Source organism: Propithecus coquereli, unplaced genomic scaffold (assembly GCF_000956105.1).
Source record: "Propithecus coquereli isolate 6110/MARCELLA unplaced genomic scaffold, Pcoq_1.0 Scaffold5, whole genome shotgun sequence".
In the NCBI taxonomy this organism is placed as follows: Eukaryota; Metazoa; Chordata; class Mammalia; order Primates; family Indriidae; genus Propithecus; species Propithecus coquereli.
Window position 1 is genome coordinate 9263796 of NW_012150840.1, and position 17039 is coordinate 9280834.

Below are 17039 nucleotides of genomic sequence, written 5' to 3' on the forward strand. Positions count from 1 at the left end.
TGCAAGAGAACCTCTCTGCAGACAGACAGACAGATGCTGGCTGCCTCTGCCTCCTTGACACTAAGTGTATCACCCAATTAGCAGAGTCTCGCAAGCTGTACCATCCTATAATTATCTGCTCTCACATTAGTCTTTTACTATATCAGTATAAAATGCTATCCACAGTACAAAATTCCATCTCGTTAATTGATGGTGTCATTAGTTTGTGTCTTGTCTCCCCAACTAAAATGTAAACTCTTTATGAATGAGGATCGTACTCTGTGCCTTTTTGAACCGTATAGCACCTTTTACATTGTAGTAGCACCCAATACCTATCCACATGTTGACAGATTCATCACAGAGGTGATTCTGAATCTGTTGCTATTGTGGGTAGCATTTGGGTAACACTTCAGGGTACAGAAGAGGAGAGCTCTTTTAGGAATATGCAAAAGAGGAATATGCACTTAACAAAACTTACTGAATGATAAAAAAATTAGTCATCTCTGTGTCTTCCATGCCAACATGTGCCAGACGTACAGTGTGATCCTGCAACAAGGGTTGTTTTAATGTTGTCATGAAGAGTCACTTATTTTGCATTTTCTCTCCAGTAAAATGGAATCATCCAGGCTTATTAGCCATCTTCGGGAGAGGCCAGAGAGAAGGAAGAAAGTATAAACTGACTCCATTTATAAAGTATGTTTGAAATCAGAGAGTAATACGTATGTTGTGACCGGATGCATTGTTAGGCGGTTAATGTATATCAGGAAAAAAAAATCCTCAATATGTTAATTTACCCCTGGGTTTAACTATCTATATTTAACCTGATGATTATTCAATTAAGCAGTCTGTTCCCTTGGAGTGCAGCTGTAGTCTTTATAATTTGTTATACAGAATACAACCGTGATTCGTTTGCACTTGTATTTACTCTTCGCTTCCCAAGGCTACTTAATTCTTTTTTCTGTTTTAATAGTCCTAGAACTCCTAATAAAAGAGAGTCAAACAAACAATTTGAGAACAGAGGAGTGAGTACAAACACAGAGTACTTGAAGCACAAGGTAGTCCAGCTGGAAAGAGCCTTGAGATAGCTGAATCCAACTCTCTCCTTTTACAGAGGAAGCAACTGAGACCCAAAAGGGTGGGGTGACTCGCCCAAGGACACACAGCCAGTGAGAGGACACATGCCTGATTCCCAGCGCTCGCTCGCTACTCATTAGCCTTGGGACACCACGGCTCCCTCCAACACTTACAGCTGGGCTTTTGAAGGGCTGATTCCTTAGGACAACTGGGCTCTCAGAAGCTATGACGCCTATGCCAATAGCAAAATTCCATCCATTCCGTATTTGTTGAGTGTCTGCTAAGTGCCCGGCATCAGTCTTGACCCTGGAAATAGACCAGTGATCACGAGCCCAGGCGCCTGCTCCGCCAGACTTACCTTCAAGTTGAGTGAGATGACGACAGACGAGTCAAGCATTAAATGAACGTGGCACTTTAAGAGAGTGATAAGTATTGAAATATTAAACCAGGGTGGCACTGCAGAGAGTGAGGAGGAGGGGGCTGCTTTGGATACAATTTCCCTGACTCAGGGGAGGTGGGGTAGGAGTGGGGCAGCACCTAGTTTGGGTTTGAACATTACCAACAACAGGAAACACACTGTCTCCCAAGGCCAGTTTAGCTTGTTAAAAAGGTCTTCCCTGGACTGAGCTGAAATCCACCTCCCTGAGACTCAAACTTCAGTAACTCATTCTGAGAACGTCACAGAAACCAGTTAGCTAATAGATGTTAAATGTCAAATGCAGAGCATATCCTAAATTAAGACAGTTGTTTCCATGTTTTAATGTGAAATAGCGTGTTTGGGAAAATACAACATACCAGCGAGATGACTTACATGTACTCATTCAGCCTACAGTTCATAAAAGTGTTTAAAACCAGCACTTCAAAGGATGTTCAGACAGCCAAATTCTAGAGTCCTGGACCTGTCCGTGTGAGTCACCCGACATCATTAGAGGACACACCAACTCACTTCCGTCCATAACTCTATTGGGGTTTGACGGCATCAATGCTGCTGGCTCCACTGCCCTGTGGTTCAGCATGAAATCTAGCTCTGCTCATGGTACTTTCAGACACAGTCATGCAATCATAGAACTAAGAATTCTTCTGGCCCAACCCCCTTATTTCATAGACAAGGAAAGGGAAGCCTGGAAATAAGAAGTCACCACCCAAATCCATCAGCAAGTGCTGGCCAGGGTGGGACTTGTCCCCTTCAGCCCCCAAACCAGGCTGTGCATGGTTTCGCAGTTGCACCACTGTGTATCCCCCAGGTTTGTCTGCATGCTGGGATGGACTTCCAATCCTCCAGAGATACTTAGTGCGTGTTCTCAAAGAGAAAGTCCAGCTCCCTAATCCCTTTTCCACGTGGATCTGCACTCCAGAAATCTTCCCAGAACATCTGACCACATGCCGAAGGGGTTCCCCATTTGGGTTTGATGTGCATTATTTGGGTGTCATCCACCGTGGGGGAAGACGCAGCTCCTGCGCCAAACTGAACCGAATGCTGCAGAGGCACAGAGAGAAGCAGAGGTCAAGGACAACACAGAAGCCAAAAATATTTCAGCTTTTACCTGAGTCTAAAAGTCTGCCTGAACCAACTGCCCAGCTGCTCCAATGCCTCAGAGTGTTCTAGACTAGGGCAGGAAAATGGTCAGTGACAGGGGAAGAATGAGGCCTAAGGGGACAGTCCTTCCTGAGCCCTGCCCTCCTTCCCCAGCTTGAGGCCATGGGGGAGGATCCGAGCGGTGTCTGTGTCCACCTGGCCGTGCGTCCTTCCTCCTCCCCGGCTGGCTCTGCTGCTGGCTGCAGCTCTGAGAACCCACAATGCTTCCCCCTCTGACCCTGGCTGTAGCAGAAATGAACAGCTTCCTTGGATGGAGGGGAACTGCTGGAGTGCAACTGAATAATTATGGACAGTATCTCTCAGAAAAGAAGGCACCAAAAGGGGGAATGCCAACTCCAGCAACCATCCCGGTGCCTTCTACAGCAGGCCCCAAGGTCACAAGTTTCAGGTAGACCATAAGGCTGGTAGCTGATTAGACAGTAATCAGCTTAGCCCTTAGAAGGCTCCTTCCGGATCACTCATCAGGCAGAATAACACCCCTCTGAGTGATTTCTTCCACCACCAGCATGCAGCAGCACAGCCACGACGTGGACTTGGTTTCCAGTGCAGCTGCTGCACCTGAGGGTGAGCCCAGTGCAGGTGCCATTTGTTGTCCCCTTTGAAAAGAGGCAGAAAGCAAGCCCAATCTCTGCTCATGACCCCAGAGGGGGTGTAGTGCTGCAGAAAGGGTGTTGAGATGAGATGGAGACATCTCAGGGAAGGATGGGCTAAGGGGAGCTCCTCCATGACTGTGGGTCCCCAGGGACAGTGTACATTGGAACCTGGACCTGCTGAGTGACTCATGCCATTTGACATCTGTCTCCCTCTACAAAGTGGGGCCTGAGAGCACGGGTGTTGCAGTCAGACAGGCCTGGGTCCAGGCTCGGTGGTATACAGCTGTGTAGTTGGGAACTGCGGCTTCTCCCTGAACCCGACTTTCCCCATCTGTAAAATGGGGCTAATGATAGTATTTACTTACAGGGACTATCAAATGTGACCATGTGATGGAGGGCTAAGCCTAGCACCTGCCGTACATGGTATGTCTCCACAAATGGTGGCTCATGTTATTTTTATTATGTAAATTTTAGTACAACGTGCATACCACATGTGCATTTGAGGCAGAAAACACAGAGGGTGGCCAAAGCGGCAGGGCACCAGGTTATGACTCTAGAACGTCTCTGGAGGAAGGGTTCTGTCACTCTAAGGACTGCGAGCGGCTATCACATTCTCAATATGACCTTTGTCCAATGTCTTTTCATTTCCAGAGCTCCTTCCTCTCCATCTCATCTGATCCTCACCACAGCCTGTAATGTGGACAGGTTGCCTATGCTTCCTGTACCCCATGCTTAGAGGAAAAAACAAGTCTCAGAGAGGTTAAGTAACTTGCCCAAGGTCATACAGCGTGTAAGTGGCTGAGCAGTCACAGATCCAGGGCTGCCTGACAGGGCAGGAGTAACAGTAAGGCAAGTGAGGTGCCCAGCTTGCAAAATTTAAGGAGACACTTGCACTTCCCTGGACGGAGCACCTCCTTAAATGTTGCCCTGCTGCCTGACCCCAAGCCCTGGGCCCTTTCTGGAGCACTGAGGTAGAGCCAGCTGTGTGTGTGCTGCTTCCACACGCTACACAAAGGAGGTCAGCCCTGCAAGAACCCACCACCAGAGGCTTGGGGTGGCCGCATCTACCGGCTGAGCTGGGCTTTGCCATGTTGGGCTCCATGAACATTTCCCCAGAGCCCTGCTGCTGGAACCGCTTCCCAAAAGATGGAATGGCGCAGAGGGTGGAATTGGTGCTGTGACAGCCACATCAGGCTTCCGTGCACTCTTGCGCCTTTGGGCCAGGGAGACAGGCTGGGCCAGGCAGGCCATCCCCAAACCCCTCCTATGCCGGCCAGGCCCCTCAAGGGCCTCACAGCCCTCACCAGCCTTAGGGTAGGATAGGCCAGCACAGGCAGGCAAGCAGCCCGCAGGGGCGACTCCTGGGACAGTGGCCCCTTGGTGCTGGCCCACCTGCCAGTCAAGGCTCTCCTCTCTCTAGCCTCCTTAGAGCCCAGCTGGCCCTCAATTGGGCCTCCCTTTACCTACTACAAAGGTTGGGAGGTACTGACTAGCTACAGGAGATCAATTTCAAATCTGCAAAGAGAAAAATTTCTAAAACTTTTCTAAAAACTCTTCTAATCATGTGGATGATTGTACTTGCTAGTTAGCTAACTCGCTTATGCCTGGATTACTGGGAGTTTAGCTTTTCTACAGAAACAACACCTGATCACTGAGGAGTGGTACAGGGTAGTGGGGAGCTGGGCCGGCTTGAGAGCCATCCTGCTGGGATTCAAACCCCACTGCCTCTGGGCAGGCTGCTCACCTGCTCTGAGCCCATTCCCTCCTCCTGTAAAAGGGGACCAGAATAGCACCTACACCCTCTGGTTAGTAAGTGCCTATAATGGGCCAGGTACTGAATTTCTTCTTTTTTTTTTTTCTTACACATTATTATTTAACACTCAGAACAACGTTTTATTTTTGAGGTGTAACTTACACACAGTAAAGTGCCCAAATCTTCAGTGCGTAGCTCAACAAACTTTTACATGTATGCTCTATCTTCTAATCGAATCTCTATCGTCATATATCAGTTTTGCCTGTTTATGAACCTCACACAAATGGACTCATACAATGTGTGCTCTTTTGTGAACAGTTCCTTTCACCCAACTTTGTTTTTACAGTGCACCCATGTTGTCGTGTATCAGTTATTGCTCTTTTGTGTAGCTGTGTCATATTCCCTTGATCCTCGCCACAGCCCTGTAATGTGGGCAGGGTGCGTATGCTTCCTGTACCCCATGCTTAGAGGAGAAAAATAAGTCTCAGAGAGGTTATGTAACTTGCCCAAGGTCACACAGCTTGGAGGTGGTTGAGCAGGGGCACAGATCTAGGACTGGATTTAATGAGTTAATACACAACTGTGTGACTGTGCCAGTGTGCGTCTCCATTGAACTAGATGTAATCATCATCATCACCATCCCATTTTATAAGTGAGGAAACTGAGCTCTAAGCTGCTTACTAAGTTTTTAGCTTCAGGTCACAGAGTAACCTTGAAGCCCAGCAAGGGACTTGAACCTGGGTCCCTCTGACTCCCAAACCAGCTCTTTACCCTGGTCAATAGAGCCCCCCTAGCCCTGGAGTACTGGGATCAGCAGAAATGAACTCTGGCCAGTGTGGTCATGAGCTGCTTTTCCCTGAGGTACAATTGGGAGTCGGGGTTGGGGGAGCAGCTACCTGACCAGCTCCAGGTGGTGAGAAAATTGCCTTCGTTTTGGCCATTGCCAATATTTATTTTCATTGCACCCCCCGCTGATAGCGCAGGCACAGTCATCACTCACAGCCCTGTACTTTGAGATCCTGACTTTGCCAACATTTCGAAACAACTGCAAACAGCCTAAACGTGGAGGAGGCGTCCTGTCCACCAACCAAGAGCTGGCTCTCCCGCGTAGCCCCTGCCTGGCTCCTCGGGGACTAGTTTCCCACGCCACTAACTCAGATGCCACCGTTTGGGACTCCCCGGGAAAGCACCGTAGGCCCTCAGGCCAGGCTTCTCTGTAAGCCAAGCTTTACCCACCAGGAGGTGGGCCCCTCAGTGCTGACCTGGCCTCAAGAAAAGGCCAAGGTTTTGCCCTGCACCTCAGCTCTCCAAATCCCTGCCTGCTGCCCAGGAGGCCAGCAGCAGGCCTTGGAAGGGCCATAAGCAAGGCAGCAAGGGGCAGCCAGCAGCCGGGCTGACCTAGCCACCTCCTCCTGCTCTGAGCTCAGGTAGTGCCCCAGTCAGTCCAGCCAGACATGATTAAATGGTTGGCTAGGTGCAGGGGTGGGAGACCCTGGGGGAAGAAGGGAACAGGGCCAACCCCCTGAGGCAGCCCCAAGGCACCCTTTGGTCTGTCGATCATTAACAGAAGCCACCTCAACGGCAAGCAAAGAAGGAGAAAGTCCAAGAGGATGGCCTGCCCCCTCCCCCCGGCTCCCTCCTCCAAATGTGCCAATCCAGGACCTCGTGGGGCATGAGATCACAGCACTCGGTGGAGGAGGTGTGCGCCGAGTCATCTAGTCTAACTGGTTGCCTCTCGTGCTCCTGCCGAGTCTCCATGAAAGGCCGAGAGGGACAGGAATTAACACTGGTTGATCTGCCGTCATTGTGTGCCAGAGACTGGGCCAAACACTTTCCACATGCTGGCCTAGACACTGGGCACAGCGGTAAAATGCAATGATGGAGCTAGCCTGCCTGGATTCAAAGCCTGACACTGTCCTCTGTGTGACAAATTAATGAACTTCTCTGCACCCCAGTTTCTCAGTATGTAAAATGGGGAGAGTAGAGAACTCCCTCTGTGGGGTCATTATGATCATCAAATGGGTTAGTAATACACATGACGTTCCTAGAAGACTACCTGGCACTTATGAAGAGCTGTCTTTACTAATGGCTCGCTCGATCCTCACAGTAGCCCCTTGAGATGCAGCTGAAAAGTCCAAGGTTGAGTAATTTACCCAAGGCACAAGCTTGTATAATGGGAGCTGGGATTTGAACCCTGGTCCAAAAGCTCCGTCCAGCACCCCTTCTTCGTTCGTGCCACGGATCCTTACCCCTGCCATGATCCACTCTGCCCATCTTACGTCTGCCCCCCACTCTCTGTTGGACCTTAAAGGCCCTCTTTTCATTAGAGTTCCACTGAGGCAGAGCAGACCCCATCCTTCCTCCTGCCAACGAGCCTTCTGGGCCAGGAAAGGCAGGTCATTGCTCAGTGGCCAAAACAGCTCATTTCTTTGAGCTGCTCCAAGGGAAGATCTTCAGCCCACAACCAGACTGTGGGTTTCAGGGCCAGCGGCCACGGAGGCCCTGCCTACGCAGGGCAGACCTCCTGCCGAGATGCCTCAGCGAGGGGCTGGGGGGGAGGCCTCATGCCCCAGGACTCTGGCTGACAAAGCAAGGCCTTACCTTTCCTGCCCTACTTCCCTTTGGAGACCTTACCTTCTGCTCCCTCTGTGTGTTTCCTATCCTCCCGCGCTGTGAGGGAGCTCAGAGATGAGGTTTCCTGCCAGCTCTGGACTCACACCTCCATGGCCTGCCTGCCAGCCCAGAGGCCCCTTCGTCTTCTAGTGGCCCTGAAAGTGTTCTGCTGTTTCCTTTCTCGAGTGGCTTTGGGCCCATCTCCTCTACCTTTAAGGTCCAGATGGTACAAAATCAGGCTCTTATGGCCACCACACTTGGGCCTAGGTGGGCTAAATCCCAGCCTGCGTGACTTGCCCAAGTGACACTTAGGTCCTGGAGCTTCTCCAGGTGGTGAGGAGCCTCCCTGTGCCTTTGCAGCCAACCCTCACCCTGCAGCACCTCCTGGAGTCAACGTCTCTATTTTCTAAATCAAGGAACTGACAGGAAATTTAGGGCTGGCTGGAAGGTATGCTCAGGTCTCTGGGAACCTAACCAGTGTCACCAAGAGTGGGGACCTAGAAAGATGTCTGCCACATGCTCACGTGCACCTGCAGAGAAAGATCTCAAGGTGAATGATTAAATGTCTTCTTTGCTTTTAGTCAGAGAGGATGATCACATGCCACCACCACCACCCACCCCAAACACACAGTCACTGCCTCCTTAAGGGACAAAAGGCCTAGTTTACTCCAGTCCTAGGAAGGGCTGCTTTCCCTCTTCCTACCATCAGGCCCTGCCCTGGAACAGGTAATAGTCCCTATTTTTCTACCTCACACCCCTGGTCCCCAGTAGATACCTGCTGATCAGGGAAGAAGAATCCAGAGGGTACAAGAAGGTCTTCCCAGTCTCAGGGACAGCCCTGGCCTGGCCAATGTCTGTAGCAGATCTAACTACCTTTGAGAGAGGCTTGGTGGAATCAAAAGGGAAATTCAGCTTACCTCCCAAAACTTACCGGACATAAGGAACCAAAGATAACTGAGCCTCCAATAGCAACATAGCTGCCTTCTCAAAAAGAAATGCCCCCAAGGACCAGATTTTTAGAAAGATCCAACCCCCCTCTGGCAGGTAAAACATCACCTCTAAGTGGTCATCTGGCCTTGGCTGGAGCCCACCATTTCTAAGATGATAATCTACCTATCTTGCATGGCACCAAAGGTGCGACCAGGACTAAGGTGGTAGAAACTATTGGCGACTTGCTACGTTCCATTGGCCAGTGTTAACACCCACTACTCCTTAACAGCCCTCCCAACATAGACACACACGTCAAATCCAAGTGGAACCAACCCAATCCCCAGTCCCCTGTGACTGAGCCCCTCACCACCCTAGAAGTCCCCCTCCAAGCATGCAATGCCTCCTTATACCCACCACGGGTAGGTGTTTAGAAGTTCAAACTTGAGGTTAATTTCCTGGGGGAAAAAATGAGCCCAAAGCACCCAAGTAACTCACTCAAATCCAGGCTTGCTAGTGTGCCATTGCTATGTCCCCCTTCATCATTTGAGCACCCCAAACATCACCCAAAGGCTAGGCAGGCTGGGCAGGGAAGACTGGAAGCCCCTGAGCCTTGGCTCCCAGGAAGGACTTCTGAGGCTACGCAGGTGTGGGCAAGCCTGACTCAGTCAACAACTGACACACTGGGCGGTCTTCTTAGAAGGAGCAAGTGCAGGGTCCTTTGCAGAAAACCTACACCCCATCCCATCTAAGCTCAGCAAACTCCCAGCATCAACAATGGGAGCTGTAGGTTTAGCTGTAAGGATGAGAGGAAACCAACCACTGTCCCCTCCCCTCCCCGGGACCGGCAAGGTATGTGACAGGCCAAGTCAAACCACAAACCAAGTAAAACCAGCTCCACCATCAATGTTTCTTGAAAAAACGGGGTTTATTGATTTTTTAAACTGCAAATAGTCGTTACAAAAAGTTTTTTTCTTTTAAATAAATTCACACAAAGAAAGAGAAATAGAAAGCGACGGTAGTGACCAGCAAGAGGAATAATAATTACATTCATCTTATGTGTGTGTGCCAGTTCTGTTTACATTAACATTGGAAAACTCCAAACCTGGAATCCAGAACCTCAAATCTGCGAGTGGAATGTCTTGAGATGGGCACGTGGAAGTCAAAGGGTTTTCTCTCTTTTTTTTTTTTTCCTTTTAGAAGCTATACATAAAAAGTTGTTTTCCTTCTGTACTGTCACAGAACTTTTACATACATTCTCAGTCCTAGTTGTAAAAGGCCTAAAGAGAAAGAAACTCAATTTGCAGTCCAACACAAAGGGGGGAATTTCTAAAATAAATAATCCAACAGTTTTTTGCATTTTTTTAAATTAATTTTTCATTTTTTTAAAATAAAATAACCAAAAAAAGTGTAAAGTTACAAAAATGTCGTTGAAGAATAATATATTAAAACTGTGGAAAAAAAGGAAAGACACGTCACAAAATTTTAAGATTAATATGAAGATCATAATTTAACATAAAAGAATATATTCTATGGATTTGTCATCCCGATAAATATGAACAAAATTAACAAAAAAAGCATAGTTTGGCAATAAATACGTTTTGATAAGTTAAATAAGCTTTTTTATATTGATGTGCAGTGACAAGCAAAATTTTTGCTCTCCAATTTCTGAAAGTTATATGAAGTTTAAAACCAAGGGAAAAAAGCATGGCGTGAGTGCTCTAAGGATAGACCTACGGTATTCTAGAGCAAAAACCATTAAAGCTACTTCTACAGGAAATCGTTTTACACAGATATTGTATGTGGAATGAATACCATTAACTGCTCACCCCTTACATTTTTTTTTTAGCTTTTCTCTCATTTTTTTTTGTTGTTATTTTTTTTTTTAAGATGTCACATATGAACTGGGGAACTTTAGCACCAAAATCAAGTCTCTCATAGTCCATCTAGCGTCCCCTTCCTCCCCACTTAAAAAAAGAAAAAATTAAATCACAAAGTCCCACTTAAGTCAAAATCTTCGTCCACTTTTTCAGCCTGCCTTCCTGCAGACCTCCACAAACCCAGGCAAGATTAGTCAACAGGGGTTCGGGTTGGGAAGAAAAAGGTTTTGAATGTCAAAACAGGTTTCCCCAAAAATCCAAGTCTGGCAACAACTCTGGGGGGGGTGAAATTGGGAAGAGAGGGGAGGAGGAAGTGTGTGGGAGACTGAAACAGGGAAGGTGCACTTGTGTCGCCAGTGGAGGGAGCTGCTGGTTCTGGGCCTCCCCTCCCCCTCCCCATGGGCAGAGGCTCCGGGAGGCCCACGGGTGCCCTCTGGCGCTGAAGAGGTAATGTAGTCACAGTGACAAAGTTAGATTACAAGGCACTAAGTTGCTTCTGTAAACTGTTACTGCTTTTTCTTTTGTGATTTGGCACTTAAGGCTTAAGCCAGAAAAAAGGCATCTACTGACAAATTTGGGACTTGTCTGTTATGCATGGTAAGTGGGCTATAAAATCCAGGGAGGGGGTTTCAAGCCAGAAGAAGCTACTGACAAATTGACTTGTCCTTATGTTAGGTGGGGTAAGGGGAGAGGGAGAAGGGACATTCCAAGGTTCTGGGGGAAAGAGGTTGAGCTTAACCTTGTTAATGTAGGGGCTGTAAGGATGGGTAGGGAGGTAAGGGTCTGGGATGTGGCTGCGGGGTTGGGGGGTTGGGGGTGGAGTAGGCAGGGGGTCCCTCCCTACCCTGGTTTAGTCATCTGAGATGGAAAGTCTGCTGAAAATGGGCAGGCGTCTTGAGTTGTCCAAGGTGGGGGAGTCTGAGCCACTGTGGCTGCTGCTGGAGCTGCTCAGGTAGCCCTCCTGGTCCGAGAGAGAATCCTGAGGGCTGGGGGGAGAGTCAAACATATGAGGGGACTCGGACATGGGCCGGAAGAGGAAGGTGGTCGGGGAGCCACCCCCGGGCAGCCCCATGCTAGGGGCAAAGAGGCTCGCCAGCTCCCGGCTGGAGAAGGCAAAGGGGTTATTGGTGCCATCGGGCAGGGTAGGTGAGCCCAGGAGGTCATCAGCGCTCAGGATGGGGGGTGGGGTGATGGAGGTGGGGCTGTCCAGCAGCCCGGTGGCAGCGGTGGTGGCAGCGGCACTAGGAAACCCAGCAAAGCTAAAGCTATGCTGGAGGCGGGGACGGTCAGCGGAGAGGTCCCGGGCCCCGGCCAGGGCACGGCGCTCTTCGGCATTGTGGATGAAGTGGCAGCGGGGCCCGTAGGGGCAAAAGCCGATGGTGTGGAAGGTGCGGCACAGCTCCGTCTTGTACTTGGGGTGGCGGGTCAGGCTGCGGAGCTCGTGGATGCCGTGTGCGAACTGGCACTTGTCCCCGTACTTACAGGCGCCATTTTCCTCGAAGGGGCGGCACAGCTCAGTCTTATAGCGGCTGGAGTTGACCTGGCCGCTCCCGGGCTGCTTCTGGGTGGGCAGCAGCCGCTCGCCCCCTTCTGAGAAAGAGCGGTCTCGGAAGCGGCTGTCGCGAGAGCTCAGAGCTGGGGCTGGCTCACCCTTGAGGCTGCTGAGGAGCTGGTTCTGGTGGAACTTGGAGCTGGGCAGGGTGACCGAGTGCCTCCGAGGGAAGCCCCCCCCAGCAGGGGTGCCCACTGCCTTCCTGTCCAGCAGGCAGCCCCCTGCACTGGGAGTACTGTAGTTGAGCATCTTATTACCCTGGAAGGAAGAGAGACAAGAGAAAAGATAGTTAGTAATGGTGACATCCACTAGGATGTCCCACTACAGACAGCCCCTTCCACAATCTCTCCACCCCTGCCCTAGCAAGCCCCCTTCCCTCTCTTGGCTCCCACAGACCATCCACCTGGGTTTATTTTGGCCCCCTGCATAAGAAACCACAAAATTTTGGCCTGTGTGACAAATTATTTTACGTATGGACCCTGTTCAATGCTGACTTCTGAAATGCACCCCCCATATCCTCTGTCCCAAAGTTACCACTTGTATCTATAAAATGCAACTTCTTCACCGCCCAAATAGATTCTTCAACTCAAAATATCTCCCACAATGCAGACTTCTTTAAATTTCCCTCCCCTAACGAAAACGGATAGACCTCAGAGAGGAGACTAAATATCATGAGCTAGGTTAGGTCCCTTTCTAATCAGTCCTGCTTAATTGATACGCCCCTCCCCCACAACCTGGCCTAAGACTCCCAACTTCCTGCTTCAGAAGCCTTCCCTTCTGGCAACAGGTTTATTGACTGCCTTTGCCTTTTCTTGAGAGGTAAGGAGGGAAGACGTGGGGGCCTGGTCTGTGGTTGGGGGAGAGAGGGATGGGATCCTCGAAAATAAAACTCACCCCCCCATGTTCCTGGAAGGGGTACCTTCCACAGTGATCTCTCCCACCATTCCCCACCTACTCCCACCCCACCTCCCTTCACTGAAAAGATGCCTTTGCAATTAGTCTTCTGGCTGCAAGAGCGGACTGGGATAAGAGCACCAGTGTTTAATCTTCAATGCAATGCTGCAGATGGGAAGGAAAAGGAAAGCACCAAATCCCCCCACCTACATCCCAGTCAGTAGCAGACTGGGGGGCAGGAATGGGGGACAGAGCCACCGCAGGCAGGTTTCTATTCCAGTGGGACCCTGGTCACCTGTGGAAAGTATACCCAAGATTTGGAAAGGGGGGGAGGACCTGGGAGTTGGCTCCCATCCCATGTGAGTGTCATTGTGCAGATTCTAAAGTTGGTCCCTTAGGATGGGCGGGGTGGGGATCGGGAATCTGTAACTGCAACCACCCCACCGAGAGGATTACAGGAACCCAGTAGAGAGCTGGTTTCCAACAATGAGGTTCATTTAAAAAGTCCTGCAAGGGGAGGGGGCGAAAGAAAGAGAAATAGATCAAAGAGCAAGAGCGGGGAAGAGAAGGAAGAAGTGCTGGGGAGCTCCCGCAGCTGCGCTGCAAGTGGAGTTTGGGAAAGCGCAGGGAGGGAAGGAAGCTGAAAATTTAAACTTTTTTGATGTTGCTCTTCAGCTCCTCAGCGTCCCTGCACCCCAACCCTGCAGCCCTGGGGCGCTGGCAGCTGCGCCAACAGGAGCAGCAAGCTGGGAAAAGAGAGCAACATGACCCGACGTGTTTAAGGCAAAACACTTCGGCAATTAAAAGCAGCCTAGCAGCTTCACCCTTTCAAATTGGGGGGAGGGCGTTGGAAAAAAATTTAACAACATCCAAAGGCTTTTGCTATGTACATTTAAATTGCACTGCTGGAACATTACAGGTTTAAAACTTGCTTCTTCCAACACTAGCTGGCAAACTACATGTTTTAAGGAGGCCTCAGTAAATCCCCATTTGCGGGACCCTTGAGTTCAGGCCAGCATTTTGTCATCACCGCCCCCCCCAATCGACGAGTTGAGGTGCTCTGCAACACAGGTAAGCGGGTCAACCCGAAGCCCACTTTCTCCCAAAGTTTGCAGCATGGTCGGTTATCGGGGAGGAAGCTCAGCCAAGCTGGGGCAGACGTAAACCCCACTGCAAACTCGCTCTGCAACACCTTTTTTTGAATTACAACTTGGCCTTTTTCTTCCTCGCAGATACCCAGCTCCTCCAAAGCAGGGGAAGGAATCTCACAGCAAAATATCTTCACGAAACCCACTTCCACGAGGGATCCCGGACCCCAACCCCACAGGCCTGCAATGTTGCTGTACAGAGTTGAACCCCTCCCGGCGTCGCCGAGACCCAGAGCGCACACCGGGAAACCGAGCAGACCAACGAACCCCGGCTCAGGCAGCACGTTCTGTACTAAAGAATCACCCAAAACTTGCCCTAACCGGGCCCCTCCTCCGCGGCCCCCGGGCAGCCTTGCCACGCAAACTGTGTCCCCCAAAATTCTGATCTCCAGATTCACATGTAATCCCCGCCAGGAACTGCTGAAACTCAAAGGGTGGGAAGGACAGGGCCAAATTCCTTCAAACTAGGGGGGAGATGCAGACGGAGAAAAGAACCATCTCCCTTTACCCTCTTCTTTCCAACACCCAAACTTTTGGGGGTTCCTTTTTAAGGCAAAAGAAAAAGACTTTTTAAAAAGCGAACGCTCCGCCCTTCTTTACCTTGCATAAAACTTCGCTCAAGTCGAAGATGGTGGCAGACACGAGAGTGGTGGTCATCCTGGGCGCTCGCACGGGGCAGAGGCGAGTATCTGGTGTGTCGCGAAGGTCCCGGTGCGGGGAAGGCGCAGCCTCCGGCTCTCGGGTTTGGAGTCCCACACGCCAGCTCCCGGCGCCCCTCGCCTTTCTGACTCTCGGGCTGCGGCGCGGAAAGCCCAATTTATAAAGTTTCAGAGTGGCCGGGGAGGAGGAGCTTTAAACTTATTTAAATGAGGAAGAGGAGGGAAAAAAAGTTGATTGACACTGAGGTTGAATCAGCCATGCGGTCAAGCTAAGGGGGGGTGGGAGGTAGAAACTTTCAAAAGGAAGAAGGGGGAGGGGAGACGAGGAAAGAAGGCGGAAAAAAAAAAAACCCGCTCCGAGCCTCGTACAACTTTTTTTTCTTAAAGAGGAAAAGTTTCGAGTCCGCTGGCTTTGCTCCCCGGAGCTTCAGGCGCCCCTGTGGGGCCGCGCGCGGCGCAGAGGGGGAGGTGCGCGCCCCCCCCTTTGTCAACCTCGGAGCGCGGCTCTGTGACATCACTCATTCCACCCCCTTCGGGGTTCTTGTTGTTGTGTTGTTTTTTTGTCGGGCAGGAAGGCGGGCTCGACTTTCTCTTTTTGCCAGCGGGAGCCGAAGCCCGTCCTTAGCGCCCAGGCTGCGGTTTCCATCTTGAGCTGGTCTCCCTTGAAACTTCTCCAAGTGCCCGCACTGCTTACCTTTTCCCGACTTCCGCATCGGCTCCCCTCCGCAAACTCGGCAGGGCGAGCAGACTGAAAATTTGGGACGCACAAAACGTCTAAGTCTAGGGTTTTAAATTTTGGGTTGTTTTTTTTTTTTTTTTTTTTTCAGCGGGGCTGGGGTGGGGTGGACTGGGGAAACTTTTTCCCCAGGAGGACCCGGCCTGGCGGGGGCGAGCGCTGCACGATTTAGCGCGCCGCACGCGTCTACACTCGCGCTTGCTTTGCAGCCGCAGCACTCCGAGTGTGGGCGGGAAGGGGGAGGCATCGCGGAAAAAGACCACAGCCCGGGCCGTTTGTTTTAACAGGCCTAGGCGTGGCGTTTCTTAAACGCATCCAATATTTACACTTTTTACTAAAGGAAACCCTGAATCCTTCACGAACGCCCCTGCCTCTACTTCCCTTCCCCAAAAAACACACCGAGCAACGCATGACTTTCCACTCGCGCTCTGACTTATGGGCCGCGCCGCAACCTTCCCCCTCTTCCCCGCCACACACACCTTCAGACGCTAGAACAATGAAAAAAGTTACTTTGGTAAGAACGAAGGTGGAGGGAGGTGACACTTTTAACTTATTGTTGCTTCTCCCCGGCCCCCACGGGAACGGAACATATGGCTTGTCACGCTGCTCTGTTTGGGCGGGAGGGAACATGGGGTCCACGAAACAGAAAGGCCCTCAATCTAGTATTACTCTCTTAAAAACGGTAAAACATGCCTTTATGTACTGTTAGGTTTGGATGTCCCCTGCCCACCCAGATAAAAAGTTGCTAACGTGTTCCACACCCGCTCCCTGCGCCTTCGCCTGGGTGCTGGAGTGAAGACCCAGGCGGAAATTGTGGGGTTGTGTTTCTTTCCTATTTCCACGCGGGCCCCGCCGCCCCGTCAGCCTTGCACGTCCCTTCTCGGCACTCGAGGCCGCCGGGTCTATTATGAAACCCGGTGCGCCGAGTGGCTAAGAGGGAGTTCCATTGCGATGTAATTAGGTCACCCCATTATGAGCACGTTTCTTAGGAGAGGACTGGGCGGGCCGAGGAGATCGCTCGAGTCGCACTCTCATTCCCCCCCACCCCCATTTTTATTGCATTTCTTATTTATTCGTCAACTTCCGGGCAAACGCAGGGAAACCTTCCAAATCACAACAGTTAGAGGAACCGGTTGTTTTTCAACTTTGCGAAACACAACTTTTGCTGCAGCCACGAAGCTACGTGACACCCAAGCAGGGTCTGCTTTTATTTTTCCTTTCTGACTTAAATCGATGGCCCCCATTTTAACCCGGCTGCTGCCCCCTTGCTTTTTCTTCTGCTGTCCAGCCGCCTGTGGCTTCCCTCCCCCTGCTCCCATTTTTTCAGCTTTACTTGAAATCTGGCAAGCGCCAGAAAGGGAAATAACTTCCATCCACCTTAATTTAAATCATTCAAGTAGAGGTTTCTTTCTTAAAGGGATGTTTGCTCGTTCCTTTCCCCAGCTCCAATGGGGGTCGGCGGGGGGGCGGTTTCGTGCAGTTTCTGGGTGATGAAGTAATGAGTTCCAGATTTCAGGACAGAGCAGGGTGTGCGTTAAAACCACAAAGTTAGTCTCAGTTCTGATGTGAAGCTATTTCGGTTTTTTTATCCCCCCCGTTTCCACCCCCCCCCCCAAAAAGAGGCCGGCTGCTCT

The 17039-nt window shown here is 50.6% G+C and overlaps 1 protein-coding gene across 2 annotated transcripts; it reads right to left on the reverse strand.

Annotated features, from left to right (window-relative positions):
* Window positions 1-9445: 9445 nt before the first annotated feature.
* On the reverse strand, window positions 9446-16422 carry ZFP36L1 (ZFP36 ring finger protein-like 1). Of its 2 annotated transcripts, XM_012656193.1 has the most exons (3): window positions 14611-16422; window positions 11261-12226; window positions 9446-10586 (listed from the first exon to the last, which is right to left on the reverse strand). In XM_012656193.1, exons 1-2 carry the CDS (start codon window positions 14665-14667, stop codon window positions 11267-11269), a joined length of 1017 nt encoding a protein of 338 aa, XP_012511647.1. In that variant the 5' UTR covers window positions 14668-16422; the 3' UTR covers window positions 9446-10586; window positions 11261-11266. The 2 variants fall into 2 exon arrangements, with proteins under 2 accessions (XP_012511647.1, XP_012511646.1); XM_012656192.1 differs by having other exon boundaries at window positions 9446-12226; window positions 14611-15625.
* Between the last annotated feature and the right edge of the window lie 617 nt (window positions 16423-17039).